Source organism: Mobula birostris, chromosome 6 (assembly GCF_030028105.1).
Source record: "Mobula birostris isolate sMobBir1 chromosome 6, sMobBir1.hap1, whole genome shotgun sequence".
Classification (NCBI taxonomy): domain Eukaryota; kingdom Metazoa; phylum Chordata; class Chondrichthyes; order Myliobatiformes; family Myliobatidae; genus Mobula; species Mobula birostris.
The window spans coordinates 145,613,551-145,641,303 of NC_092375.1; the positions used below are offsets into that span (position 1 = coordinate 145,613,551).

Consider the following 27,753-nt stretch of genomic DNA (forward strand, 5'->3'; position numbering starts at 1 on the left):
GAGAGGCCATTACATTAGCAGTGAAACCTTACAGCGCGTTACACACTCAAGCCCATTGACACATCAGGTTGATATATCAACATTTTGTTGGTGATGTCTGTCATGTGGAACCACTAAGGTAAAAGCTGCCTTGTGCTTGAACTATTTTTTTGCTCTTGCTGGCAAAGTATTAGCTCTTGAACACTGTTCTGAAATGCTTGATTGGATGTTATATCCAGAACATTGTCAAAAAAAAAACAGATTTTTGATCTATATCTGCTGAATATAAATACACAAAGGACAGAAGATTAAAATAGAGCAGAAGAGCAGTTTTGCAAATAAGTCCAATGAAAATGATCACCTGCAATTCCAATTTATACATCTTGGGAGGTTTTAGCTTTCCTTAATTAAACTGGTATGAGTCAATAATTATACAATTGTGATTAAACATTTTCACAGAGCATTATATTTAATGCATCTCAAGTATTTATTCAGGTTCAACTGTCAAGTTCAATGCAATACAAAACTTAGACAAGTATACTTAGAAATCCGTGACAATGCACAGTATATCAACTGAACTCAGAGAATGAACAGAAAATGGCTAACATACATTTAACAAGTTTACCCAATCTACACAAAACTAATTACATGAGCTACAGCAACAAAACAGAACCCATTCTATATACAAAACTATTGTTGAACTAGGTTCTCCACTGCATTGTCACCTATTCAAGGATTGCTTCTTCCTGCAAGGTGCAAACTGATCAGAGCGACCTCAGAATTAGTAGGTTGTCACAATCTTAGTACAATAAGGCTTAGCTTTCCAGCACATACTTAGGTAAGCTCTACTGCATTAATTCTGCACAAAACTAGGTAGAATAACTATCTGTACAAGTAGGATGCTTGAGTTGTACTCCATCCATTACATAGTAACAATGGTAGTGCTGGTATTAGCATTTTTGCAACAGTCTTAATATTTACACAAGTACATTAACCTAGTTACAAAATCTTTACCTACATAATCAAACCTAAAATAATACTGAAATATCAAAACAGCTATTCAGTTCTGATATCTTAGCAGGTGACATCTAAGTATTACTTCAACTGCCATTTTAGGAAGTTTAGAAGATTATAAAACCAAAGAAAATAAAATACAAGTTGTTTCTCTCCGCCTCATGTACCTAATTGTGACTTTTTGGTATTCGGCACTTCTCTTTCTGTCCACTTTTATATACAGGTGAATGTAGAAATTTTGTATCTGTGAAATCATCCCCTCGACGCAGTTTCCTGCAATAAGAAATATCAAGTTCATGAATTGTTGCAGCAATAATTTCTTTACACTTGATCATTTCTGCGCAGTTCATAAATATGAAAATATTGCAAAAATGATAAATCCACAGAACATATATCAAACTGATGAGGTAATCCAAGTTTCATGATCAACCACACACACATGAAGGAAAACAATATTGGGAATGCTGTGAATATGCCTACTTGAAAAAGACTTCTATTTTGAGTCCAAATGGCTGCAAGCAATTATTGAGGCTGAAGCTTGTGGAAGTAAACTTTAAATCCAGTCCTAACTCAAGGAGAAGAGAGGGCAAAATGTACAAAATGCTGCAGGAGCTCAGCAAGCCAGGCAGCACCTATGGAAAAAAACCACAGTCAACGTTCAGCTTGAAACGTTGACTGTGTTTTGTTCCATAGATGCTGTCTGGCCTGCTGAGTTCCTCCAGCATTTTGTGTGTGTTGCTCGGATTTTCCAGCATCTGCAGATTTTCTCTTGTTTGTGAAGACAGGGCTACTGTCAACTGAGTAAGATTGGCTGCTCGGGGCTTGCGCTGCCTTTTTTCATAACAGTGAAAACACTTTCTGTTAGCGAAAACAGGTAACTAATGTAGGTCTTTTGTAACAGCGAGGTTTTGTAAAGCGAGCGTTCGAAAAGCTGGAGACACCTCTATTGGAATGGAAATGGGAAGTGGAATTGAAATAGGTGGCCAATGGGAGATCTCGCCTGTTCTGGTGGACAAAGCATAGATGCTTGGCGAAGTGGTCTCCCAATCTATGTCGGGTCTCACTGATATATAGGGGGCCACACCAGGAGCACCAAACACAGTACAGGACCCCGACAGACTCACAGGTGAAGTGTTGCCTCACCTGGAAGGACTGTTTGGGGCCCTGAATGGTAGTGAAGGAGGAGGTGCAGGGGCAGGTGTAGCACTTGTTCTGCTTGCAAGAAGTGGCAGAAGGGAGATCAGTGGGGAGGGTCGAATAGACAAGGGTGTTGCATAGAGAACAATCCCTGTGGAAAGCAGAAAGTGGGAAGGAGGGAAAGACGTGCTTGGTGGTGGAATTCAGTTGTAGGTGGCGGATGTTTTGGAGAATTATGTGCTGGACGTGGAGGCTGGGAGGGTGGTAGGTGAGGACAAGAGGAACCCTATCTCTGGTAGGGTGGCGGGAGGATGGGGTAAGAGCAGACATGCGTGAAATGGAAGAGATGCAGTTGAGGAAGCTCTTTGCTTCATCCCTCCCCCCCCTAAATTTCACTTAACGCCTGGTGTTTCTCTCTCCCCTACCCCCACCTTTCAAAATCTACTCCTCAGCATTTTTTCTCCAGTCCTGCCAAAGGGTTTCGGCCTGAAATGTCAACTGTGCCTTTTTCCATAGGTGTGGCCCGAGCTGCTGAGTTCCTCCAGCGTTTTGTGTGTGTTAGATTAGATTAGATTAGATTAGATTAGATTCAACTTTATTGTCATTGTGCTGGGTACAGATACAAAGCCAATGAAATGCACTTAGCATCTGACCAGAAATGCAAAGAATAGTGTTATTTACAAAATAACTGCGAATAAAAAAAGTGCTACAGCACACAAATATAAAAGTACTGAGACAGTACAATACGGATGCAATACTGCTTAGTGCTGTGATGAGAGGTTCAGCAGTGTCACAGCCCCAGGGAAGAAGCTCTTCCTGTGCCTGCTGGTGCAGGAGCGGAGGCTCCTGTAGTGCCTACCGGATGGGAGGAGAGTAATAAGTCCATGGTTAGGGAGAGATGCATCCCTGATAATGCTTTTTGCCCTGCCCAGGCAGCGTTTATGATAGATGTTCTCAATGGTGGGCAATAGGGTACCGATAATCTGCTGGGCAGTTTTCACCACATGCTGGAGTGCTTTGCGGTCCGATACAGGACAATTGCCATACCACACTGAGATGCAGTTGATAAGTATGCTCTCAATGGTACAGCGGTAAAAGTCCATCAGTATCCTGGGACAGGGGTGAGCTTTCTTCATGCTCCGCAGGAAATAAAGACGCTGTTGCGCCTTTTTGATCCGGATGGAGGAGTTCAGGGACCAGGTGAGATCCTCGGAAATGTGGACACCAAGGAATTTGAAGCTTGATACATGCTCCATTACAGTTCCGTTAATGTAGATGGGGACATGAGTGTGACTCCTGGCATGCCTGAAGTCCACAATGATCTCCTTGGTCTTCTGGGTGTTAAGGGCCAGATTGTTGTGGGCACACCACGCAGCCAGGTGCTGGACCTCGTCCCTGTAGGCCGTCTCGTCATCCCCTCTGATCAGACTAACCACCGTGGTGTCTGCGAACTTGATTATGGAGTTAGAACAATGTACAGGAACGCAGTCATAGGTGAAAAGGGAGTACAGAAGAGGGCTCAGCACACAGCCTTGAGGCACACCGGTGTTCAGGGTGAGAGTGGAGGAGGAGAGGTTGTCTACCTTAACTGATTGGGGTCTGTTAGTCAGAAAGTCCAAGGTCCAATTGCAGAGGGATGAGCTGATACCAAGGTGGCGAAGTTTGATGATCAGCTTGGAGGGGATCACAGTATTGAATGCCGAACTAAAGTCAATAAACAGCATTCTGACGTAAGAGTTGGGGCTGTCCAGGTGGGTCAGGGCAGAGTGAAGTGCCGTGGAGGTGGCATCCTCTGTTGACCTGTTGGTGCGATAGGCAAATTGATGGGGGTCCAGGGTAGAGGGCAGACAGGATTTCAGATGTGATAGAACCAGTCTCTCAAAGCACTTTGCAATGATGGGGGTGAGTGCAACGCACAGCAGTCATTCAGGCCCGTGGCAGTGGAATGCTTCGGCACTAGTGTATGCTGTTGCTACGGCAGTGCAATACTGCACTGAAGCTTGTTTGTATTGTGAACTTGTGCACCTGAAGTAAGGCTTGAATGTACATATCTTATTTCTTTTTCTAACTTCCATCATTGATTTCTTTATTTATGGCACAAAATAATTTAAAGGATGTTTACAGTGCTAAAGCTCTTACATATAAGTGTAGATTACAAATACAGCTGCTTGTGCAGAGTTTTGACTCTCCAGTGGCGCAGAGGCATAAATAGTAGATTGCTGACACAGCCTAAAAAAGGCCCCTTATGTTTTGGTTTTGGAAATCTTACTGTGAGCATAGTTGGATAAAAGAAAAAACAGACTTCCGTTGATACATTGAGGCAGACATCATGAATTAGTACAATAATTTGAGTAGTGGGAAACTTTTAAAAACAGAAAGCACCTAAAAAAGCCATAAAGGGAGAAAAGATGAAATATGAAGGTTACGTAGCTAATAATATCAAAGGGGATACCAGAAGTATTTTTCAGATGTATAAAGAGTAAAAGGGAAGCAAGTGTAGATATTGGACAGCTGAAAAATGATGACAGAGTGGTAGCAATAGGAGAGAAGGAAATGGTGGACAAACTGAATAAATATTTTGCATCAGTCTAAACCATAAAAGACACTAGCAGTATGCCAGAAGTTCGAAGAGTGCCGGAGGCAGAAGTGAGTGTAGTTGCTATTACTAGGAAGAAGGTGCTTTGGGAATTGAAAGATCTGAAGCCAGATAAGACACCTGAACCAAATGGACAACATCCCAGTGTTCTGAAAGAGGTAGCTGAAGAGACTACGGAGGCATTAGTAATGATCTTTCAAGAATCAATAGATTCTGGCATGGTTCTGGAGGACTGAAAAATTGCAAAAGTCATTCCACTCTTCAAGAAGGGAGGGAGGCAGAATAAGAGACATTATAGTCCAGTTCGCCTGAGCTCAGTGGTAGAGATGATGTTGGAATTGATTAAGAATGTGGTTTTGAGGTATATGGAAGCACATGATAAAAGAGACCAAAGTCAGCATGGTTTCCTTAGGGAAAACTTTGGTTGACAAATCTGTTGGAATTCTTTGAAGAAATAACAAACAGGTTAGACAAAGGAGAATCGATTTCAGCAGGCGTTTGACAATGTGCTACACATGAGCCTGCTTAACAAGCTAGGAGCCCAGGAAAGAATCTAGTATGGATAAAGTGGTGGTTGATTGGCAGGAGGCAAAGAGTGGGAAAGAAGGGAAGCTTTTCTGGTTGGCTGCCAGTGACTAGTGGTATTCCACAGGAGTCTGTGTGGGGACTGATTCTTTTTACGTTATATGTCAATGATTTGGATGACAGAATTAATGGCTTTGTGGCCACATTTGCAGACAATATGAAGATAGGTGGAGGGGTAGGTAGTTTTGAGGAAGTAGAGAGGCTAAAGAGGATGTAAGACAGATTAGGAGGATGGGCAAAGAAGTGGCAGATGGAATACAGTGTCGGGAAGTATATGATAATGAACTTTGGCAGAAGAAAAAAAACGTAGACTATTTTCTAAATGGAGAGAAAATTCAAAACTCTGAGGTGCAATGGGACTTAGGACTCCTTGAGCAGGATTCTGTAAAGGTTAATTTTCAGGTTCAAAGTTCACATTCAGAGTACCTTATTTATGTACATTTATGTATAAATTATACAACCTTGAGATTCATCTGCTTACAGGTAGCCACAAAACAAGAAACCCAAAAGAACCCAATTTTTAAAAGACCAACATATAATGCGCAGAAAGAAGAAGTAAAAACACATATTGTGCAAACAACAAAAGCAAGCAACAGCATTCAGAACGAAATGGGAGTCCACAGACCCAAAGCCCGGAGCCTCCAGCATTTGTGTGTATTGCTCAAGCTTTCCAGCATCTGCAGAATTTGTGTTTTGTAGTTAAAGTGCTGTGCAGTTTTAAGTCTGCTTAAACATTAAAATTGAGTACAGCATTGATTAACTGTAAACCATTAAAGACAGTATTTCTTAGTAGAACAGGAAATTAGAGAATTTGGTGGTGTTAAAAAAAAAAGGGTAAATGGAAACAGACTCTTCAACAGTTGAGGAATCTACAATGAAGAGATTCATTAGACTTAAGATGTGGAAAAAATGGACAGGATTTAAAAATGTAGTGTGAAATTGAAATGCTGGAAAAATACAGATTAAAGTCAGCTCATAATAGGTTGTGTTGGCAGTCAGAAGGTCAACGGTATATATATTAACATGTGGTTAGAAGGAGCTGCTGCTTATGAGGATATTAAAACAGATAGAAACAGTTCAGCTGAACAGAAATCGGTTCCATGTTATAATTTCTAATTTCTTAAGGTTCTATGTCATTTCATCAAATGTTAGCATAAGATGTATTTTTAATCAGGAGACTGAAATCCACTATTGGCAAATATACTCAGCCCAATACAAATCTTTTAGCTCACAGATCCCCACCAGGTGTGGATGGCAGAACCTGGAATTAAATCAATTGGTGCACTGCCATATTTAAGCTACAGTTTTTCTCATTCATTTATTAATTTTGGTCTCAAAGTTTTCACCCTCAATGCAGCAACATTGGCACCAAGAACAAAGAGTCCCATCCCCATCTGGGTTGTCCACAGCTCTGAACCACTGAGCACTACTCTTAAAATGCTTTTAAATTTCAAGTTTCAAGTAGTTGGGCAATTTATATGGAAAATGAAATAGTTGCAATTAGCATCCTTAATTTGACCTTTCTTGCAAAAATTGAGACTTTCTCTGCAGGACATGCGAGGGAGCCTTCTTTGCTTAGCCACTGCATTTTCAAACAGGATTAGAATCTTGTTTGAGAACAGCAAAAACGTTCTCTAAGTTTAGGTAAAGAAGCACAACTTTTTGAAGTGATTTTAATCCAACATGCTTTGCCAGTATATTGCTTTTGAGTAAAACTAAATTAACAAAATTCACATACCTATTGAGGGTTGGCTCTCTGTAGTTTGCTACTGCAGTGGCCTGGCGTTTGCTGCGTAAACACACAAGTCCTTGTTTTCCTTCTGAAAGTTGTGACTGACGGTTAAATTTGCTGGGAGTTAAGTTTGACACATCTTTGAGAACTTTATATTCTTTCTTTTCTGTATGGGGTAAAAGGAGAAGGAAACAGGCCATTGGTATATTACACCAAGTTGACATGAAAACAGTAGAAAATATCAAGCACTACTGATTAAAAAGCTATTTCAGTAACTTGGCTTTTAAATGTAGGAACACATCCAATGACTCATAGGGGAATTTATTTTATGCATTTATGGCAGGATGATCATTGGAAACAAAAAGCATTTTGTGCAAAGTCTGGAAAGAAAATTCATTTGTAGTCTCCATTCTCCATTTTAGGATCATGAGGTTTCAGTGAAAGTATTTTTCCTGATCAACAATTTTGTCTCATTTAAAATGTTGTTTCAGTGCTGATCCACTTGATAAGTCTGACCTAATGATCAAACCTTGATTTTACCACAAAATTCTAGAGGAATTGTGCAGGAAATACAGAATTCTGAGGATAGGTAAGTTTACATTACTCTACAGGAAAATATGGTTAATGTGAAACTGGAAGCCCACTTTACAAGATGTGGACTTCATGGGCAACACCAGTATTTATTCAGTTCCTAATTGTTCTTGGGAAGATGATGGTGAACTACTTTCATGAACTAGTACAGTTCTCCTTAGTGATGAAATTCCCAGTGTTGTTTGGTTGGGATCAAAGAATTTAGATAAGTAACAATAAAGGAATGGAAGTATTTCCAAAACAAGCCCAGAGAATGTACTTAACTGTTATTTTATTTTTTGTAATAGAGTGGATTCTGGTTCATTGAGATACATTAGGACCAGTATACCTTGCAGCTGCCCCAATTAGCCAAAGTCTCGTGGAAGTAGTTAAAAAGATATAAAGAAAGACTAAATACCATTGAACTGAGTAACAAATTAAGTATGTGTATGAAATGCAGAACAACTGGTGGTCGTCCATCGTTTCTGACAATGACATGAAACCTGTGTGGGAAAGTTTTTGAGAAGTGGAAAAGCCATAGCACTAGGCAATTCCACTCTCTCAACCTTGGAGGTGCAGGTCCAGTGGGACGAGTGGGTCACGACTGGAGTCTTCCCTGGTTCCAGTGGATTTCCATGACTTCTTCAGTGCCTCATCTTGCCCTTCGCTCTCTACGTAGTGTTGCAGAACCACTTCCCAGTCCATTGAATCTCTCTGTAGATTTGATCTGCCCAGCCCACCAAAGCTGACTTTGCATGCCCCTATCTCACTGCAGTATGACACCTGCTGGCTACCCTCATCTAGTTTAGCTTGCCTGTTGAAATGGTGTACTGAGGTATAGCCACTGTCACATGCAAACAGCTACTTGGAGCCACAGATGAGAGCTGAGTGTCTGGTGTGGACCAAAGGCAATGTTCCCTCTAGATTTTTCAGCTGCATGAACCAACCATTGCTCTGATCAGAATTTTTTGGGATTTTGTTAAAACACAACCTGAAAATTGTGTGACACTTAATTTTTTTTGTAACATGCATACAATGAATATCATATACTATTGATTTTATTTATAAATTGAAGTGTGTAATAATATAGTACAGTTTCACATTGTGTAAACTTTTACTCATGTCTTTATTACAAATCTATTGTCTATAAACTCAGTCCAAATTAATTTCACATCCAAATGAAAGCTGCTTCTTAATCCTCATTAGATCATCCAAATGTCCCACTTCTATATGTGACTGACTTCACAATACTGAATCCATGCTTTCAGTTAGCACAAGTTTGAAATGTTCCAATGATGCCAACAAGAATTGACAGTTCTTCAAATTTGTTTCCAAGCATGTAGGTTCAATATAATCAGTGAAAGTCTTAACTTTCTCAGCAGTGACAAATTTTAAATCACAGCATTGCTGTGATATTTTTGAGGCAATGCTTTTATCATATATAAAAGCAATTTCCAGCTGTGCAGCAACAAAGGCTACGTGTGTGCAGGAGTATTTCAGTCACTGCGCAGTGACGCATCCTAAAGGGACCAGTGACCAAAGGCAGCATCCAAGTTGATTGCTTATACCTTCAAATTCTTCATCATTCGTAACTCATTGAAGCAGTGAAATTGTTTCTTTTCACAGCTAGCTGTTTATGGTATTTCCAAGTCTGAATGTTTGAAACTGCAGTGAGCAAAACAGTTCTGAATTGTCTTACTGTTTATTTCTCACCAACTAGAAGAGACAAAGATCACTGCTTTTAACTATAAATACACGCAACTGGCCCCATTTAAAAACTTTTTGCTCCAAGAACAGTATTAACCACAGATTGGCCACACAAGCAGACACACCTGACACTAGTTAGAAACTTAAACACAAAATAATCTGCAGATGCTGTGATCAAAGCAACACTTTCAGTGCGCTGGATGAACTCAGCAGGTCGGGCAGCATCAGTTAGAAATGATGAGTCGACGTTTCGGGCTGGAACCCTTCGTCAGGACTGAAGAATGAAAGATGAGGAAAGAATTGAAGAATGTTTGTAGCTTCAGCTGAAAGACCAGTAATTTGAAAGACAAAGGGGTGGGGGAGGGGAAGCATTGATGTCATAGCCCTGAAAACAATGGTTAGCCTTCTTCTACTACCCATTGTAGTAGCCCAATGAACCAGATTCCACTGTACTCCTATTACTCACTAATGGATTTAAACTGTTCCTGGAGTTACATATCAAGCTGAAAGAGTACAAATGTTACTTGCCTTTTACCATTTGCGAGAATAACCTTGTACAATTTGTAGCATATGTGTGAAAATGAGTACTTCTTGCTGGGTTTTGAACATTCTCAATTTAGAAAATGTATAAGCCACTCTATTTAGTGCAATGACCACCAGAAATGCCCTGTAATCTAATACACATCTTAAAATTAGATAACTAATGTTGACTGGTCAGACCAAAGTGTCAGTACAGATGCGATAAGTATCAGAAAATTAGTACTTATTTCTCCCTTCAAATTAATGATTCATTGAAATAATTTACAGACAAGAGCTTTTTTTCCTCCAAATATTGTTAGCAGTTAATAATGGATAAAACAGGATCCAATGAACTTTAAGAAAAGCATTCAACATCAGAACAATCACACAATTTTATTTATTCAAATACATCTTTTGCTGTAGTATTCAAGTTCAAATCTGCAATTCATTTTATGCAATTTTACCTGATTAGATGAACTATTTTGCTCATGTCCCAATTCTTTTATTAATATTTTAAAGATGTTCATCTGTTACATAGTCCATTTGGCTTCCTCTCAATTGCTTGTCATTGCCCTTAGGGCTTTATTTGTACATTAACCGAACATTTAGTTGGAACCCAAATGTATAATTGACAACCAGATTGAATCAAATGTGCCTCTATCATACTATAAAGTATATAATGACTTATTTCTTTCTCCACCTACCACAATCAATTTCACCCCTTCATTTGCCCTCCCATAATTAATTCTTTCATTCCACAGATAATATAGCCAACACACAACTCATTTACAGTTTCTCAGAAATGCCAGTAAAATGTTGATTTTTTGCTGCATTCTTGTTAAAGATTAACAATATCACCACTTTTAAATTCCAGACTAAATTATGTAACTCACAGACTCAAATTTAATGAGGATGAGTGAATTTTAATTCAGTTGGACCAAATTCACATTTATTTTTTCCAACTGCTCCAATATATTTTGCATTATCAGTGTTATAGCAAGTTTGTCAAAAATTACAAGTGGATTTGAAAGAGTGGACTTAAAAATGAAGTATTACCTAGCCAGGCAAGAACGTAGCCTAAAGAGTACAGGTGATATGTGAATGGGATTTGACACCAGCGAGGACTCAACAGAATTTTAAATTGACTCAAGTTTTAAAAGTAAAATTATCTGATATTTTTCTTTGCCCTAGCTCATTCTTGACATCTACATTCAGAGTAATTTGATAAATTTTGGAAAATACTTTATTTACACCAATTAGTTGAAGTAATTGTATCAGAATTGTTTGAACAGAAATAAAAGCATACCTAAAACTTCTGAAAATTGTGTTGCTGCAAGATCCACTCCAGTATTATCCACGCTGAACGGTTGCTGGTCAGAGTGATTAGAACCATTAGTGCAGGTTTTCTCTTCAAAATTGTTTCCATTTTTTGGAAGAGCCATCTGATCATTTTTTGAATTCATACAGTTGATCTCCTCACACAATCCTGGTTCATTATTCACTTTATAATACCCTGCATTTTTCTCCAGCACTGTTGAATGGATTGGGCATTTAATGCTTTTACAAAAAACAGTTGTTTCAAACAGCCCCTCTTTTTTATTAGGGTTTTCCACAGTTGCTTTTGATTTGCAACATTTTTGATTCCTCTTCACCAGACTATTCAAGCACTGGTTAATTGCCACTGGATACTGTTCTTTTTTTTGCTTTTTCTCAGGCTGGCTTGATGAATTTTCAACATTGTCATGCATTTGGTATGTTAGCGATGTTCTTTTATCTGAGATTTCCTTCATATTCTCTTGTGACACATTGGTAGCTTCAATGATATCTTTTGAATTTGGCAGGTTTTCAGCTTTTATGGCCTGTTGTCCACATTCATTGTTAATTACTTCAGAGGAACTGTCTTTAACGGTATTATGCCGTTTACGTATTATAAAAGTTTTTCTATTTTCCTTGTACCTTTTATTGCTAATTTCTTTGTGAGAGACTTCACAACTTACGTTATCTACCCCCACACATTTATCTGGTACCATTTCAGGTGGCTGTATATATTTCTGTAGGGTAGGTGAATTTTTGTGCATTTCAAACAGTTGGCATGCTTCAAATGCAGGGTGAACTTTTCTGCAACTTGTACCCTCTGCCATGTGCAATTCACGTTTGGTATCATTCTGACATATTACTGAGCATTCTTTCATGGTGTTGCCTTGTTTATACACAGATGTACCACGTCTAGCCTTGCCTTTACTGACAGTATTTTCTTCAGAGGCACCACTTCTCACTTCTGGACATTGTGAGCATTCACCTATTGCCATCACTTGTTGCTTTTCAAATTTCTCCTGACCAGTTGATTTAGACTGGTTTTCTTTTATAGTCACATGCTCTTCTGTCACCACAAGTGTCTTTTGGCCAGCTTTCCTGTTACATACATTACCATAGCCATCACCATCTATCTCCTCAGTTTCAGGTTCTCTATTTTTATGCGCAAGTTGCTTAGATTTCCCTTCTTTGATGTTTTTGTGCTTTTTTGTCTTAGATGTTTTTGGGGCAATCTTTCCTTTCAGATTAGCATGGGTTTCTTGACAAGCGTTTGAAATTACATTGCTTTCTTGTGCATGATCTGGATTTTCATTTACCTTCAGTTCATTATAATCACTCCTATTCAACGGTACCATTATATTGGATAAACATCCTTCAACACTCTTCTTCCCTTTTTGAATCGCAAGCAGTGTTTCCTCAACATTTTTCTTTATATTAGCTGGCAAACCATTTACAACCTGGCTATATTTCTCAGCACTATTTTTATGGATGTTCTCTTTATCCACTGACCAATTACTCAGTCCAATATTGGACACCTCATTAATATTTTCAAATGCTTGGTCCAAATTCAAAAGTGTCTGGAAACAATTTTTTGGCTCCTTTTCACACACAGGAGGATTTGTATTACAACTGCCTTTAGCTCTGGATTTTTTTCCTTTGGATCGTTTTACTTTTTGCAGAGATTCCACACTATCAGGTTGTGTTTCAATTTCCAGATTTCTTTCTGGTGTTTTAAATCTGCCTTTTGTGGATTTGGTTGCAACAGTAAAAATTTCTGCTACATCATCAGCTATTAGATCCATTTCTGCATCAAAGGCCATCTCCTCCAGTTTCTGTAGCTCAACTGACTGTTCCTCCATGAACTCATCGGCAGCACATGTTTTCATGTCAGAAACTTGTGAAGCAGACTGTTCTGGTATAGTTACCGCTTCTAACATGGGCAAACTTGTCCTGTTGAACTCCAAGCTCTCGCTGGATACAGAATTCCTTGATAAGGATTCTTTAGCCTGAGACGTGTTGCTTTTCTTGATTACTTCCATGGACATTTTAGAACGTCGAGAATGTGAATCTTTTCTTCTTAGCGTGATATTTTGATTTGCATATGCAGCCCCACTCAGCTCTGCTGCAGGGTTTTGCTGAACAAATGATGCCAGATGACCATGAGTATCAGTTGTTGATGTTTTGAAATTGTGGAGAACCATAGGATGACTTGAAACACCATCTAAAATACAAAAGTAAAACTTAATGAAATGGACAATATAATCACTATCAACCACATACTCATACACAAAACTAAGACTGTGCGAATGAAGAACAAAAAAATCTAGTAACTTTTACTTTCATCATTATTCTTTAATAAAACTGAAGCAACAACATCACTCCTGCTTTTTCTCACAAGCCCTGAAGCTGTAAAGGCATAACAGCAGTTAAAACTCCATAGACCCAAGAACAAAAAAGAAATCTTGACCAACACTCCAGTGTAATGTCAAGGAAAAGATAAATTGTCAGAAGAGTCAGTCATTGACTTCAGGAAGTAGGGCAGTGAACATGCTCAGCAGTGGAGGCAGAGAGGGTTGCAAGTTTAAGTTCTTGTAAGTGAACATCAATGATAGTCTGTCCTGATCCAACCACGTAGATACCAGTCAAAAAGGCTCACCAACCAACACTTCTACAGGAGGCTAAACAAATTTGGCATCCCCATCGACCCTTATCAACTTTTAATGATGCATTAAAAAAGCAATCCATCTGGGTGCATAGTTTGGTATGGCAACTGCTCTGTATACGACTACAAGAAATGCAGAGAGTTGTGGACACAGTTCAGTGCATCATCGAAACCAGCCTCCCCTTTATGGGCTCTGTCTACACTTCTCACTGCCTCAGTAAAGCAGCCGGCAAAATCAAAGACACTACCCACCCATAACATTCACTCTTCTCCCCTCTACCTCAATCTACCTTATGTCCTTACACTTAGTTTACCTGCATTGCTCTATCTCTGTAGCTGCTACACTTTATTCTACATTGTTATTGTTTTACCGTGTTCTACCTCAATGCACTCTGTAATGAATGAATTGACCCATATGAACAGTATGAAAGACAAATTTTCCCAGTTTCTCAGTACATGATAATAATAAACTGACCCTAACACCAGTGTTCTTATTTATTTGATTTTTATTTAGATACAGCATGGAGTAGATCCTTCCAGACACACCTCCCGATTGAATAACAGGACAATTTACAATCGTTAGTTAAATTATCAACCAGTATATCTTTGGATTGTGGGAGGAAACCGGAGCACCTGGAGGAAACCAGGTGGTCACAGGGAGAAGGTAGAAACTCCTCAGTGGTGGGAACTGAACCTGGGTTGCTCGTACTGTAAAGTGTTATGCTAACCACAACACTATCATACCGTTCTGATGAAAGAGAATTCCTAATCTGCTTTAATGAATACCAACAACCTCACTGAATTGTTACAAGGATTGTCTTTGAAGTCCTGATCAACACCACCCTCAAAGCACTGAAACGAGATGTCTTTGTCAGAAGTTGTTGTTACTGTGTACAATCTGTCACATTACCTAATAGGCAAACCAACTAGCCCCTATTGTCCCAGATAGTAAAAACACTACAAGTATACTATTTGAATACAAGGCTCACTCATTTCAAGAGATGCATGCACCTATGCAGATTCTTTATAATCCCATGGCACTTTGAAAAGTATAATCAAAGCTAAAGGAGGAGCTTAGTCACACCATTGAGTTTAAAGTCATTGGGCTGTCAGAAGGCACTGGGCAGCGAATGCCATAGAAAAGGTCACTGCTGCCAATAGTGGAATGAAGGCTGCAACACTGGTAGGGGGGATTAGTTTTGGATGATAATAAGTGTACAGAAAACAGCAGTGGGAGGCTGGCCAGGACAGTGTTAGAATTCACCGAACCATATTTGAACATTAAGTAATGGGCCAAGATGGTGATATGGATAGACAATAGTACTGAGATGAATAACATTGTTTAGGACTGAAAAGAACACAGGAGATGCAATCTTGCAAAATTTGACACCAAGGCTAGGAAGGAAAAGGTGATTGTATTTGAGGCCAATAGCAAAGGTTTCACTTCAGTGCTAAACCAAAGTTATTAGATTTCCCAGTAGTAATCTAACAATAAAATTATTTACAAGTTATAGTTGTGCAAAGAATACATAGAACCGGCTGAACAGCACAGTCAAGGTACTCTCAGTAATTACCAAAGTGGTAAGGTCCCAAAGATGTTTGTATTTTCATGAAGATTTGATTTTGCTTCCTCTCTAGATTAAAAAGTACGGCAGCAGAACGTGGGGAATGTATTAATTTAAAACTCTTGTGAAAATGTCTAGAAAAATGCTTCAGTGTTCAGCAAGTTCCATTAACTGTACTTGTACAGCTTTACCAGTGCTCACTGGGATCAAAACAAGGCCTATCCATTGTGCTCCATAATTCAATACGATCATGGTTCATCCTATAATTTAATGCCACGTAACCTGCTGATACCTTTTGTATCTATTCAGTTTTAGAATTCTACAAAGAGAGTTTCTGATCGAGTTAGACAGTGGCCAAAACAGAAAGCCAAATAAGGAGAAACCAGTTTTGTAGCCAGCTCACCACACATAGATCAAACCTTCAAAGATTTCAAAAGGTACATTTAATGTCAGAGAAATGTATACAACATACATCATGAAATGCTTTTTCTTTGCAACCATCCACGAAAACGGAAGTGCCCCAAAGAATGAATTACAGTTAAATGTTAGAAGCCCAAACCTACCCCCCCCCCCCCAAGCTCCCCTCCCTCACACGCGTAAGCGGCAGCAAGCAACAATCCCCCCTCCGGCAAAAAAAAAAGCATCTGCACCACCACCGAGCACCCAAGCGTGAGCAAAGCAACAGCAAAGACAGACTTGCAGTTACCCCAAAGACTTCGTGCTTCAACAGGTATTCGACATACTCTCTCTCTCTCTCTCTCTCTCGTAAGAATGATTAAATGTTCAAAAATTTATTTGTATACATTCTAGTACTACACTAATTTACTACATGAATACACATGGTACACAATGATAACATTCAATTATTTTTAAAATTAGACATGCATACCTTGAATAGGCTGTTGACCATTTCCCATATTTAAGTTTTCTAAGGAAAAATTTTCTTGGAAACTCAGCTTAAAGGTTTGAGATGTAGGAGCACAGATTAAAGATTCAGCATTTTCCAGTGGCATGTTTGCAGCTTCATTAACAGAAGCAAAGTTTCTCTTAATGCCACCAGTTTGATGAATTTCAAGATTTTGTGGGATTCCTGATGGTAACTGAGTATTTCTGCAAGCAAAGAGAATCATTTATGGTATCAATTTCTTTTACATTCATTTTAAAATACATATTCCCATTTCCTTTCATTGTACTTCATGAAAGAACAAGGCTCCATATACTCCAAGATAAAGAAACAGTATCTTCAGTTCACTGGGACTAATTTGGCTAAAAGGATTAAGGCTCCCCCAACCCATACCCCAAAAAGGTCGATTTCAGCAAAAAATAAAAAGGACAAATCTGAATGGTTTAGAACAGTATTTCCCAAACTTTTTTTTTTTTTTTTTAAAAGCCTAAAAAACCTTCATGCCTGCCAGTGCCCCTCTTAGGCACAATATACTTTCCTGCATCCCCATAATATAACAAAATGTCTACTATAAGCCAACATGAGAAAAATGATTCTGCTTTAAATTTCTATTTGTCTTTAAGCCTAGCTTACACAGTCCCTGTGCACTGTACAGCAGCTTTGAAATCAATGTGATTCTTGAGCTTGATTGTTTTTAGCAAGAGTTGAAATGTCTGGTTCAAATTATGACAGCAAAAGGCTCAAGTCCCACAGTAACAACATCCAAGCGGTTTCTGTTTTGTTTTGGTTTTTTTTAGTATGTGGTTCACTGCACTGAAGCCTCTTTCAAAAAGATAGGAGGATGGAAATGCAATGAAGAGTAGTTCTCCAAACACCAGGAAACTTTGTATGACAGTGTAGCCACATACCACAAAAGACAACATTTTTAAAAAAGCATTTTTGCTGCTTTTTCATTCTGAATTTCGATTTCTTCTTGCTAGCTTTCTTCCTGTTCTTCCACCTTAAAAAGGCATAGGTTAATTACCCAGTCCAGAATTTCCAGTTTGTTCAAATCCTTGAATAGATTCTGACAACCCTTCTTCAATGACACAAGTGTAAAGCAGTACTCTTTCAAATCACCATCTGTGAAAGATAGTGCCATACTTTCCATGTAGGGAAACTGTGAACATTCTCTTCCCAATGTTTTGCTTATATATTTACAGTGTTCCAATAAAAGTGGAAATTGCACTTTTTGCCTGGATAAAGTTGAAATTCTCACCCTATTTAGAATGCTCATTTTGTTATACAGATCGGCTAGGTATGCCGCATCTCCATGTAGAAGGTCAATCTTGTTTTCCAAGCTCTTGTCAACTGAGCAAAAATTCAATCAGTGTCAAAAAGATCAAAGAAATGTTTTAAGCAGCAGCCTTTTGACAGCCAATGCACTTCAGTGTGAAGAAGCAAGAGTTCAAACTCTATCATTATCTTGGTATAACTGGCAAAATAATCTGCTATTTAAGGGATGAGCTTTAATTTTGTTTATAGCAGATATCACAAGAGTCATGCTTGAAAAAAGTCACTGGCTGAGGGTTTTGGCTGCAAGACGTTTATGATGAATTATGCAATGGATTGCAAACAGACTTGGAACTTCCTTTTTCATAAATGTCGCTAATCTAGCATGGCGACCTGTCATATATGGTGCTCCATCTGTTGCACAAGAAATCATGTTCCTAATTCGAATAGTTTTACCCTCTGTCACATTTTGCTCTCAGGTGTGGGTAAGCATGCCCAACAAGGGTCACCAGTTGGAGAAAAAAAAGACAGATGGTAAGCTGTAACAGCATGTTAGTGCAAGGTGTTTCATTTAGTGCCAGGTGAAAAAAAAAAGGAGAAGCTGCTCAAAAGTTGTGAACAGAAAAAAAAAGAGTATTTACAAATAGACAAACATGTACAAAAACTTACAAATATACAGAGGCTTTCTCCACATCACAGCTTGTCGTTAACTTTCCAATATAACTATTCACCAGCTGTCAAATCCAGCCTCCACACCTCTCAGCAAGGCCAAACTGAGGGTTTAAATCTGTCTATGTAGGGTGTGGTGCGCCTGCTCCCACTAACCCAGGCGTTATTTTAGGATGCCCCAAATTGTTCCTTGGGTCTCTTGGGGCCACTCTGCTGGCTACAAACTGATGTAACGGTGTGAGTGAAAATAAATGAAACTGTCAGGAATGCCTGTGTCTAGAATCCTTATTTTTATAAGTTATAAACCAGTAGAGCACAATAACTAAAGCCAAGCTAGCAATTGTTTTACTGTTGGGGGGCATAAATGGTGAACTCCAAGAACTACGGAATGAGAGGGCAAAGTGTGTGAACTACTGGGGAAACTGGATGAGGGACAGAATGAGGAGCAGTGACTAACTGGGCAAAGGGGCAAGGCTAGTGGGACAATTAGTATTGCCAACCCGTTTTATCACATCTTCAATATACTTTGAGCTCACCTTAGGTTGATTCTCTGTTGATATTTGTTGTCAACTTCTTACAAAAGAGAACATCTTCATAAACTTCTCAATTTTTGATAAACCGTACATATGCCATTATCAATGACTCATTGTCTTACATCTAATTGTATCCCAAATGCTGTTTGTTGTAGCTCTGTCCATAGTGGATTGTAGCTCTGTTTGTTGTAGCTCTGTCCATAGTGTCCATAATGCCTTCACTCATTTTGTCAATATGGCAAGCTACATATTACACAGGAACTGATTTTAAGATACTGGTATCCATTTTGAGAACAGTGGTGAGCACTTCTGATACAGCAGACCTAATTAATCTTTCACCAATTATATGAGATCTTCTACAATTTGCTATCAGTTTGGAAATGTTATAAGAAGCAATGACTACCAAAGTCATTTGTAGCTTACTTGGCAGATAACTCAAGTGTGCAACACTTTTCAAATGCTTCTTTCATCTTCTAGAACTGAAGATGAAATACCATAAGTAGCCTTTTCAGGGTGTCTTTTACAGAAGTGTTCCTGCAATCTTGATGGCTTCATTGGACATTACAGTATTTCAAATAAGACACATGGCGTGTAGCTAACCTGACCAGAATGGAATAAAACCCTTACTCCAGGTAAGTAATGTTGTATTGATGCACCTTCTATAGTTTCTTTTGCTTAGCAGGATTAAAATTCTAGACTTCAGTGCCTTCAGACTCAGATCGCACTGTATGCAGTTATCCATCTTTAATGGGGCTAAATTAAAATTAAAAAATTAACACAAGCTGGGAAGACCTATCAGATGTTGACGATGGCAGCGAGTTAACAGGGATGGAAAAAATGTAGCAGCACACAAAGGAACAGCGAGGCAAAGCTGAAGAGGATCACAACAGAGAAAATTATGTTGACAAGGATTCAGATTGGAATCTGAATGTTAGCTGGGATAGAGCTGGTGCTTGACAAGCTACCTTTATTCTATTGCAGTTAGCGTGATTGACCAATCCTGCGAGGTCTCAATCCCCAAAGATGGTTCTCAATCACACACATGAAGCCAATGTCACTTTGTATATCTCAGGAAGAAACCTTGGGGTCAGCAGGCTCACTGATTGACTATTTCACTGTCTGATTTCAGCCAGTGCTGTATCGTTGCATGACCAGTTTTCTGTAGATCTGCACAGAAAGTTGAGAGGGTGTATTTGACTTAACAACTATAAAATTGCATGAGCTCATTCCATACGAGTCAAGAAGAACTGTTAAGACCCTGGTTTCTAATTTATACATCTCCAATAACATATGTTTGGTTGGCAAGGTCGAACGAGATTGAAGTTTCGGATCCGTTGTGACAATGGGTGCTCACCACCCACAGAGCTGTGGTTCTTCCCGTGTTCTAGTGTCTCATTCTTGTTTTTTGGAAGTGCCTGCTCTTCTAACGGTTGGTCAGGTCTTGTGCCACTTACCACCCACCAAGAAACTTGAACGCTCCCCCCCGCCCCCATTTTCCCTAATTCCTCTTGGGACACTTAACCACTCCCACTGAGAATCACTGGCCTAGAACCTATTTACCCATAGCGACCTGAGAGACTTCACTAATCTCAGTGAATTTCATCAACAGACAAATTGTGCTGTCAACAAGGACTACTTAATCTAAAATTTGGTAATTGGTCACTTACTGAGCGATGGCCCGGGCAAGAGAGAAAACCTAACAGCAGTTTGATACATTATACCACCAATAAAATTAAAAGACAATACAGGACAAGAATACCAAGTAGTTTTAAAAAACACAACACTAATAATTTACATTTTGAAATTCTAATGTAATAGTCATAAGATATTTGAATTACTTTCAGCTAAATTTATTGAACTCCAATGTTACAAAATCTCAGCTCCTGTTCCAAATCTTGAAACAGTAGCATAATAGTAATCTCTCAACTCTGAAAGACTATTACCATTTAATTTAGGATTAGTTACTTACAAGCTAGAGCTGTAACCCCGACTTACAGTACTGCTTCCTTCACATAAACCATTCAACTGATGTTCTTGACGCTACATAAAACATAACAAATTCTTCAATTCCAATAATACAAGTATATGTATTAAAGTTATTAGTCTAATTTTCACAAAGTAAGATTCAAGATTGTTTAATGACATTTCCATTACATAAGTGTAAAGGAGAATGAAATAATTGTTACTCTGGATCTGATGCAGCACAAAAAGAAACTCAATAAGATAAATATACAATAATAAAAACACAATAAATATAAATAGCTTAAGGTAGCTTATATACATAGATTGATTGTATGCTCATAAAGTGACAATACACATAAGCAAAATGCTGGAGGAACTCAGCAGGCCAGGCAGCATCTATGGAAAAAAGTACAGTTGACGTTTCAGGCCAAAACTCTTCAGCAGGACTGGAGAAAAAAAGAGCTGAGGAGTAGATTTGAAAGGTGTGAGGGGGAGAGAGAAACGCCAGGCAATAAGTGAAACCTGGAGGGGGAGGGATGAAGCAAAGATCTGGGAAGTTGATTAGTGAAAGAGACAGAAGGCCATGGAAGAAAGAAGTGGGGGGGGGGGAAGGAGCACCAAAGGGAGGTGATGGGGGGGCAAGGAGATAACATGAGAGAACGACAAGGGGATGGGAAATGGTGGGGGAGGCATTAATGGAATTTTGAGAAATCATTGTTCATGCAATCAGGTTGGAGGCTACCCAAACAGAATACAAGGTGTTGTTCCTCCAACTTAAGTGTGGCTCGCTACACACAAGGTTGGCAGTACATATGGTGACTGATGGGAAATGATAAAGTTGTGGTGCTGGGGGTGGCTTAGTGGGTGGAGGTGTTGATCAGCCTTACTGCTTGGAGATATTAATGTTACAATATTAGAAAATTGACAATAAGTATGGGATTATTGTGCAAAATGCAAAAGAAGCCTACGCCGTACCATAAAATACAAGTTCAACAAATGCATCAGGTATCCTTTGTTGGATTCTGGTGTTTAAATCCAAAGTTCTTTTAGAAGTCAGCAACAAGGCATAAAACTTGCTGCTTCATGATTGTTCTACCAATTCTTAATAAAACAAAGATCAGGAACAGAACAGTGACGAGAGTCAGATCTGATCCAACACCTTCATGAAGCAGGTGCACATCAGAAACACAAAAATGGAACCCAATCAATACTGAAGAATATAACAAAAACAAATGAAATATACTGAGCAGGTATCCAACTGGCAACTGAATGTCATTATGGACAAGTGCAAAGTACTGCACTGTGTTAAGATCAAGTATGATATGTACACCTTGAAAAAAATAGCAATATTTTAGTGATTTAAAAATGACTATTAATTTTGAATGTTTGTGGGACATCAAATATATGGGTGGAAGGCACTCAGAAAAATCTAACCACTTACTGAGAACACAACCGCAGTTGCCAAAATAAATACAATTAACTAAAAGCCACAGGTACAAGTTACTGCATTCAAGTCTCTATCATCCTAAGCAACATCAGATAGAAATCAATACTCCGTTATCCCACAACAAACTTACACTGAATAAGCTATAGATCAAATAAATTTCAAGATGACTAATTTGGATGACCTACTCTGGAAAGGAGAAATGGAAGAGGGAATAAGGAACACCAAAAATCTACATTTCGCTAAATAAAACATGTACATTGTTTTTCTTAGACGTAATGTGCATAGTCACTTCAAAAAGTTCAACTTATTAAAGGACGAGGAAAATCCTTACATCACATTTGCAGATACTGATCGCAGTTGACAGGTGACTTGTAGCATCTGAGAAACAGCTTTCTATCTTCATCAAGTATTCTTCCAAGACTGAAATTTTTGCATTCTATTTCTCAAAAGAAATAACATCCAGGGGTCACATTTGCATTCTTGAACTACACATTACATCTAAATGAAAATTTAAAACAAAACATTTTCTTAAATATCTCTCAAGCCTAAGGCCTACACATTAGACTGTATAGTCAGACTTCAATCCTAAATGCTTCCCCACACCCAACCTCCAATTCACAGTGTATCTACCCATGCCTTTAAGTTGTACCTGAACATATACATTGCAAAATTAGCTTTCTGTACTCAAGCTCATGCTCTAAAAAACTTTCAGCTTAAATTTACAAGGAGCCAGAAAGAAATGAATTATCAATATATGAGAGTGAAATTCAAGACAGGCCCAGAAAGTGATTAAGTTAGCATGCCAAATTAACTGAGGTTGACATTTACAGGAGAAATCAGAAATATATCTTTAATACCTGAGTAGTCAGCCTTTGCTGTAGCATAACAATGTCATAACTCTGAGAGCACATTTCTTTTTGAAGCATTACGTTTTCTTGCTCAAGCACTCTATATTTTTGTTTTTCTTTAGCAAGAGCTATTGCCAGAGCTTTGTTGTTATTTTTAAGTGAGATTTTCATCATGGATGAACTGTCTAAAAGAAACAAATTGTTCTGGATTTAGTCAAACTGATACTTTGAGAATAATTTTTTAATATTTTGTGTTTGTAATAAGGACAAAATAAGAGAGGGAGGCACAATAAGTAGCTTATCTAAATAAAGAAATGTCTTAAATATTATTACACGATTGCCTATCTTAGAGACATTCATTCTATTTTGTTGCAATGTGTCCATGGCTTGCAGTTGCTTGAAAATAAAGCAGCAGTCATGAATATATGGATGAGCAAATATTGCAAATAGATAAACTGTTAATAAATAACAACTTGTAATCATGGGATTTAGTTGAACAAAGTATTTAAATAATTTTAACAACCCGCTGGAGGAACTCTGCTGGTCAGAGAACGTCTGTGGAGGCAGGCAGTTAGCCGACATCCCCTACTTGACTCCATCGTCCCCATCGTCCCCCTCCTCATTTTGTTACATCTGCCAAACCGTCTCTTATCTCTTTATAAAAGGCCATCTCTCCTCTAAACTCTCAGTCCTGCAGGGTCTTGACATGTAACGTCAACTAGCTCTGCCTTGACAGATGAAGCCTGACCCACTGAGCTCCCCCCCAGCAGCTTTGTTCAGCACCAGATTGCATCACCAGTAAAGTGTTGTGCATCCAGTTTAAATGAAATTAGCTGATTATAAATTACTATGTGCGGAACTGGTCTTTAAGTTCAAACAACACTGGTTTAGTAAGTCAGGAAATAACTGCTGGCACTATCAGCAATACCGTCATCAAGTTTTCCAAAAATATTTTACACGAAAAGAACTATCACAATTTAGCCACCAGAAAACAAAAATCACATGAATAGCTGATTCAATGATCACTATTGTTGGGTTTCTGCTAACTAAATGGATAGTTTCACAAATGGCCTCTTTTACAGTTTAATGTTCTCAGCACTTTGAAGTGCTTCAAGAAGACTCCAACCAGGATAATCCATCAAAAAATTTAATGACTATAATCCTCAATCTTAAGGAATCTACAGAAAACAATCTACAGAAGACAATAGATTACAATCTTAATTTGGTGAGATTTACTGAAATTGATTGCAATGCATGATAGAGTTCAGAAAAAAAATGTTCAAACAGTAGCATATTGGGAGCAATTAAATACTTACTTAGAATCTTGGTCTTAATTTTGGAGGTCAGGAGAGCATTGTATTTTGTCTTTTTAAGCATACCATTCCTTCGCTCCTTCATTTTATCAGAAAATTCTAAACCAATGTTGGATCCTTTCATGTACATCGCTCCACTTTCCATGCTTTGAATGCAGTCTGTATGAGCACCTTAAGAGATGAATTACACTGTAATTAGCAAACCTTCACTCAAATCTAACCAAATAAAAACTGCCTATATGCTTCAATAAATGCAAATACACCACCATAAATGTTACAACCCCTTTTTAAGTAATCAACCTATTTTAATTATAGAAAAAATAACCTTACTTTCTTTAAATTAACTAGTAGGGGAGGATTTCACCTTACAAAAGGGCATTTGATTAAGGTGAGAGGGGAAGTTTTAAAAGGAATTTAAGGAGAAAGGCTATGATTATTTCTTCTCAAATATTCTCTCTTTAACCCTCAACTTACTCGTTTTTAAAATTATCTACACATGCAATTTACACCCCCCCCCCATATCAAACCAATAAATTATGACATCTGAAGTTTCGTAATTTTCTTCACCCTCACTGGAAGTGCCTGTCCCTGAACTCTTGCTAATCTTCCTTTGTCCTTTTGTTTTACACACAAACACCTGCTCCTAATCTACTTTCACCATGTCTGGTCTCATTCAAATGAAATCAGCCTCCCCTGAATTTAGAAACTTAAGCTGAGGACCATCCTTGCCCTTTTCCTTAACTGTCTTGATGTTGATCAACTATCCTCCACGATTATTGTATCAGCTCTTCTTCATGCACTTTAATTTCCTAATGCACCATTCATTGTTACCACAAGTGTTCAGAGGCCAATAGATATCTTCCACAATTTTTATTTATTCCTTCACAAACAAGGGAAAATCTGCAGATGCCAGAAATCCGAGCAACACACACAAAACGCAGGAGGAACTCAGCAGGCCAGGCAGCATCTAGGAAAAGAGTACCATCGACATTTCAGACCGAAACTGGAGAAAAAGCTGAGGAGTAGATTTAAAAGATGGGGAGAGGAGAGAGAAACACAAGGGCGATAGGTGAAATCTGGAGGGGGAGGGATGAAGTAAAGAGCTGTGAAGTTGATTGGTGAAAGAGACAGAAGGCTGAGGAAGAAAGAAAAGGGGGAGGAGCACCAGAGGGAAGTGATGGGTGGGCAAGGAGATAAGGTGACAGAGGGAAAAAGGAATGGGAAATGGTGAAGGTGGGGGGTTACCAGAAGTTTGAGAAATCGATGTTCATGCCGTCAGGTTGGAGGCTACCCAAACAGAATACAAGAAGTTGTTCCTCCAGCCTAAATATGGCCTGATCAGTGGAGGAGGCCATGGACGGACGTACTGGAATGGGAGTGCGAAGTGGAAATTAAATGGTAGCCACTGGGAGGATCCTGCTTGTTCTGGCAGACAGAGTGTAGATGCTCGGGAAGCAGTCTCCCAATCTATGCTGGGTGTCACCGATATACAGGAGACCACACCAGGAGCACCGAACACAGTATGTGACCCCAACAGACTCACAGGTGAAGTGTCGCCTCACCTGGAAGGACTGTTTGGGGCCCTGAGTAGTAGTGAGGGAGGTGGTGTAGGGGCAGTTGCAAGGATAAGTGCCAGGAGGGAGACCAGTGGGGAGGGACGGAGGGACAAATGGACAAGGGAGTCACGTGGGGAGCGATCCCTGTGGAAAGCAGAAAGTCGTTTGGGGGGGGGGGGGGAGAAGAGAGAAGATGATGTGCTCGATGGTGGGATCCCATTGGAATTAGCAGAAGTTCCGGAGAATTATGTGCTGAATGCTGAGGCTGGTGGGGTGGTAGGTGAGGACAAGAGGAACCCTATCCCTGGTAAGGTGGCAGGAAGATTGGGTAAGAGCAGACGCATGAGAAATGGAAGAGACACAGTTGAGGGCAGCATTGATGGTGGAGGAAGGGAACTGGACCAAGTAAATTTGAGGGCAGGGTAGGTCTGGCATCCAAAAAAAACCGGAGAGCTTTGAGGCCTCCCTGGTGGGGGATGGAGGTGTATAGGGACTGGACATCTTGGTGAAAATAAGACAATGGGGGCCAGGGAACCTGAAATCATTGAAAAGAGTCAAGGCTTGCAGATGCAAGTTCAGTGGGGCAGGAACAAGCTGAAACAATGGGTCTACCTGGACAAGCAGTTTTGTGGATCTTGGTAGGAGGCAGAGGCGGGAGGTGCGGGAACTGTGAGGTTGGTGGCAGTGGATGGGAGATCCCCAGAGTCAATAAAGTTGGTGATGGTGTGGGAGACAATGGCCTGGTGTCCCCTCGTGGTGTCCTGTTCGAGGGGTAAGTAAGAGGAGGTATCAGAGTTGGCGCTGGGCCTCAGTAAGTTTGAAGTCAGTATGCCAGACTACTATAGCATCTCTCTCTCTCCCCGTCCCTCCCTCCTTCTACCCCTCCCCCCCCGCCCCATCTGCGGGTTTGCTGGTGAGGTTAGGATTGTGCAGAGGGAGTGGAGTTTACAGCTCCATCTAAAACAATACTATTTGATTTTCCTTAAGCTCCATTCTCTGTCACATCCAAATCTTAATGAGGAAAGGCAAAAATCCACTAACCTTTGTAAAAGAGATACTACAAACACTCAGGCCAAGGCGCTCTGTGGGAAAAGAACTGGGGTTAAGCCTTCAGATCTTTCGTCTTTCCTGGAATGTATTTATAACATTTTTGTTAATTTCAGATTTACAGTTTTCCCCATCCTCCTCCGATTCACCTCCCTAAAAGTGACGCTAAATGCAGACTCTGCAAGTAACCATTTACCGAACAGAGTCCGCTCCTAGACGCTTAGCCCACTCGGAAAACGAAGGACTGACTTCGCTGTCGATCCCTTTCCGGGACGGACGCACTCACCCTGCCGCCGCTCCGCTTTAGGGATCCGTTACGCCTCATGCGTTACTGAAACAATTTAAAAAAATAACATTGATTCCAATTGGTCGAACAGAAGCTCGTGCTCGCAAAGCAAAAGACGCTCTCAATGGTTCCTCCTATGGAAGGGCGAGCTGTGCTGTTTCATTAATTAGAAGGGGCGGGACACCGAGTTCCGACAGACGCTTCCAATTGGACACTTGTGCAGTTGTCAAGCGTCACGTGCTGATCACTGATACACTTCGCTGCTGGATACCAACTTGTTTTCTTTCTTCTGATAAAGGGTCATCCATCTGTTTCCTTTTCCACAGGTGCTGTCTGACCGGTTGAGTGTTTTCATTATTTTCTATTAATAGTTAAGGTTTCCAGAATTTAAAAAAATTCCATTCGCTACTACTAACAGCATAATATGTCAGGTAAACAACAGGAATACTGCAGATGCTGGAAATTCAAGCAACACACATCAAAGTTGCTGGTGAACGCAGCAGGCCAGGCAGCATCTCTAGGAAGAGGTACAGTCG

The 27,753-nt window shown here is 39.5% G+C and overlaps 1 protein-coding gene across 4 annotated transcripts; it reads right to left on the minus strand.

Annotated features, from left to right (window-relative positions):
• Positions 1-452: 452 nt before the first annotated feature.
• On the minus strand, positions 453-27,332 carry LOC140198607 (uncharacterized). Of its 4 annotated transcripts, none has more exons than XM_072259607.1 (10): positions 27,218-27,332; positions 26,926-27,012; positions 24,332-24,499; positions 23,025-23,200; positions 22,499-22,603; positions 20,728-20,798; positions 16,270-16,490; positions 11,146-13,374; positions 7,050-7,209; positions 453-1,266 (listed from the first exon to the last, which is right to left on the minus strand). In XM_072259607.1, the coding sequence occupies exons 3-10, from the start codon at positions 24,471-24,473 to the stop codon at positions 1,161-1,163; spliced, it is 3,210 nt and encodes a 1,069-aa protein (XP_072115708.1). In that variant the 5' UTR covers positions 24,474-24,499; positions 26,926-27,012; positions 27,218-27,332; the 3' UTR covers positions 453-1,160. The 4 variants fall into 4 exon arrangements, with proteins under 4 accessions (XP_072115708.1, XP_072115709.1, XP_072115707.1 ...); XM_072259608.1 differs by having other exon boundaries at positions 26,926-26,966; positions 27,218-27,233; XM_072259606.1 differs by having other exon boundaries at positions 26,926-27,332.
• Between the last annotated feature and the right edge of the window lie 421 nt (positions 27,333-27,753).